Source organism: Halyomorpha halys, unplaced genomic scaffold (assembly GCF_000696795.3).
Source record: "Halyomorpha halys isolate HHAL.00 unplaced genomic scaffold, Hhal_1.1 Scaffold495.1, whole genome shotgun sequence".
NCBI classification, from domain to species: Eukaryota; Metazoa; Arthropoda; class Insecta; order Hemiptera; family Pentatomidae; genus Halyomorpha; species Halyomorpha halys.
The window spans coordinates 335,649-338,330 of NW_027109484.1; the positions used below are offsets into that span (position 1 = coordinate 335,649).

Sequence of the window (2,682 nt, forward strand, 5' to 3'; positions counted from 1 at the left end):
CAACTATGAGATTGGTCGTAACATATTGTTTTAATTCACTTTTTGGTATTTTTACATAGTTTTTTAATTCATCCACATAATGATAAACTTCATATTGGGGATTTTCAAATGTCTCCAAATTAAAGTTGATCTCATCTTTTAAGTAATTTTCTGTCTTACTGAGAGAATTCTGCTCACCTACAAATAAATTAATAAACAATACTACCACATTTATTGTTAATAGTAATAAGATATTAATATTTCTTTAAATATTGGAACACAATTTAAATCAATTAGAGAGTAGTATGGAAGAGGCAGAGAAACCAGGACCAGTAGCCTCTGGTATGACACAGAGAGAAGCTAATGCCATCTCCTTAAGAGAGAGGAAAATGGAGATAGTAAGAGAGAACCTGTAACTCATAACAGGTGTTTATATAAATCTGAACTAATAGTTATCAACTTTAAAGGCTTCGTTGAAAGCAGGTTAATATTTTAAGAGTATGAGAGGTATTTAGAAGTAGGGGATCGCTGGAGAACATTTTTAATATCACCTTTGAATCCACTACTTCAGTTAAATGCGAAAACCATTAGCCAACAAAAACAAATGATCATCTTAAATACTTCCATTAGTCTTCAAAGAACTAATAGAACTCCCTGAGAAGAAAACTCACATCAGAGCTTTTCACATGACCTGAGGTATAGTCTAAGAACTAGTTCAGAATTTAATTATTTGGAGTTCTATCAGTGGGTAGATTCTCCACATGTATGATAAAAACATGTGGAGAATCTGTAGAGTTGTTTTTATTCAACTTTCTATATTTTCTTTTACATTTTCTTGGTTCATCCTCATTCCGAGAGATTTCTTGATGGGAATTTTCAAATTATTTCAAAATAATGCTTACCTCATCTTTCAAATAATTATCTCACCTATGACGGGTCAATATATGTCGTTTTATTTGGCTTTTTTGTACTGCTTTATATTCACAATGAGAACACTGATGAGGCTTCTCACCTGTGTGACGGGTCAATATATGTCGTTTTATTTGGCTTTTTAGTACTGCTTTATATTCACAATGAGAACACTGATGAGGCTTCTCACCTGTGTGACGGGTCAATATATGTCGTTTTATTTGGCCTTTTTGTACTGCTTTATATTCACAATGAGGACACTGATGAGGCTTCTCACCTGTGTGACGGCTCATAATATGATTTCTTAAATCTTGAGACCTAACTGATCTGTAATCGCAATGAACACACTCATAAGGTTTTTCACCAGTGTGATGGGCCATTATGTGATTTTTTAATTTACCCTTTGCTATTGCTCTATATTCACAATATGGACATCTAAAAGGCTTATCACCTGTATGGCGGCACATTACATGTGATTTTAAACGGCCAATTACTCCTGTTCTATAATGACAATAAGAGCATTTATAAGGCTTATCAACTATGAGATTGGTCATTACATGTTGTTTTAATTGTCCTCTTTGTATTGCTTTATATTTGCTTGCTTCATCCACAAACTGAGGAGTTTCATGATGGCTATTTTCAGATTTTTCCAAATGAATTTTAGCCTCATCTTTCAAATAATTTTTTAAGTGATGAACTACAACATGTCGTTTTATTTGGCCTTTTTGTACTGCTTTATATTCACAATAAGGACACTGATGAGGCTTCTCACCTGTGTGACGGCTCAATATATGTCGTTTTATTTGGCCTTTTTGTACTGCTTTATATTCACAATAAGGACACTGATGAGGCTTCTCACCTGTGTGACGGCTCATAATGTGATTTCTTAAATCTGTAAACCTAACTGATCTGTAATCGCAATGAACACACACATAAGGTTTCTCACCAGTGTGATGGGCCATTATATGAGTTTTTAATTTGCCCTTTGATATTGCTTTATATTCACAATGATGACATTTGTATTGCTTATCATTTGTATGACGGCATATTATATGTGTTTTTAAACAGCTAGTTTGTCCGGCTTTGTAACGACAATAAGGGCATTTATAAGGCTTATCAACTGTGAGATTGGTCATTACATGTTGTTTTAATTGACCTCTTTGTATTGCTTTATATTTGCTTGCTTCATCCACATACTGAGGAGTTTCATGATGGCTATTTTCAGATTTTTCCAAAAATTTTAGCCTCATCTTTCAAATAATTTTTTAAGTGATGAACTACAACATGTTGTTTTAATTGACCTCTTTGTATTGCTTTATATTTGCTTGCTTCATCCACATACTGAGGAGTTTCATGATGGCTATTTTCAGATTTTTCCAAATGAATTTTAGCTTGATCTTTCAAATAATTTTCTATGTGATGAACTACATGTCCTTTTATTTGGCCTCTTTGTACTGCTCTATATTGACCATAAGGACACTGATGAGGCTTGTCACCAGTATGACGGCTCATAATATGATTTTTTAAATCTCTAGACCTAACTGACTTATAAACACGATAAACACACTCATTAGGTTTCTCACCGGTGTGAAGGGACATTATATGTCGTTTTACTTGATCTTTTGTTACTGCTTTATACTCACAATGAAGACGCTGATGAGGCTTCTCACGGGTGGACTCATCAACTATGAGATTGGTTGTAACACATTGTTTTAATTCACTTTTTGGTATTTTTACATAGTTTTTTAATTCATCTACATAATGATAAACTTCATATTGGGGATTTTCAAATGT

At 33.4% G+C, this 2,682-nt stretch overlaps 2 protein-coding genes across 2 annotated transcripts in view; both read right to left on the reverse strand.

Annotated features, from left to right (window-relative positions):
- Positions 1 to 2,676, reverse strand: part of LOC136795829 (zinc finger protein 711-like) — a 3,718-nt gene extending 1,042 nt beyond the window's left edge. The window contains exon 1 of the mRNA XM_067047671.1: positions 2,532 to 2,676. The gene's annotated coding sequence lies outside the window, so the exon portion shown is untranslated. The remainder of the gene's footprint in view (positions 1 to 2,531) is intronic.
- Positions 12 to 2,153, reverse strand: LOC106683573 (gastrula zinc finger protein XlCGF57.1-like). Its single transcript, XM_024363147.2, has 2 exons — positions 1,748 to 2,153; positions 12 to 1,660 (listed from the first exon to the last, which is right to left on the reverse strand). The coding sequence occupies exons 1-2, from the start codon at positions 2,136 to 2,138 to the stop codon at positions 903 to 905; spliced, it is 1,149 nt and encodes a 382-aa protein (XP_024218915.2). The 5' UTR covers positions 2,139 to 2,153; the 3' UTR covers positions 12 to 902.
- Positions 2,677 to 2,682: the final 6 nt, after the last annotated feature.

Excerpts from the sequence above, each read along its gene's own strand:
- LOC106683573 (XM_024363147.2), bottom strand. The coding sequence starts at position 2,138 with ATGAGGCTAAAATTTTTGGAAAAATCTGAAAATAGCCATCATGAAACT. Across the intron at positions 1,661-1,747 it reads CATTATGAGCCGTCACACAG|GTGAGAAGCCTCATCAGTGT; the intron begins GTGAGAAGCCTC and ends GCCGTCACACAG.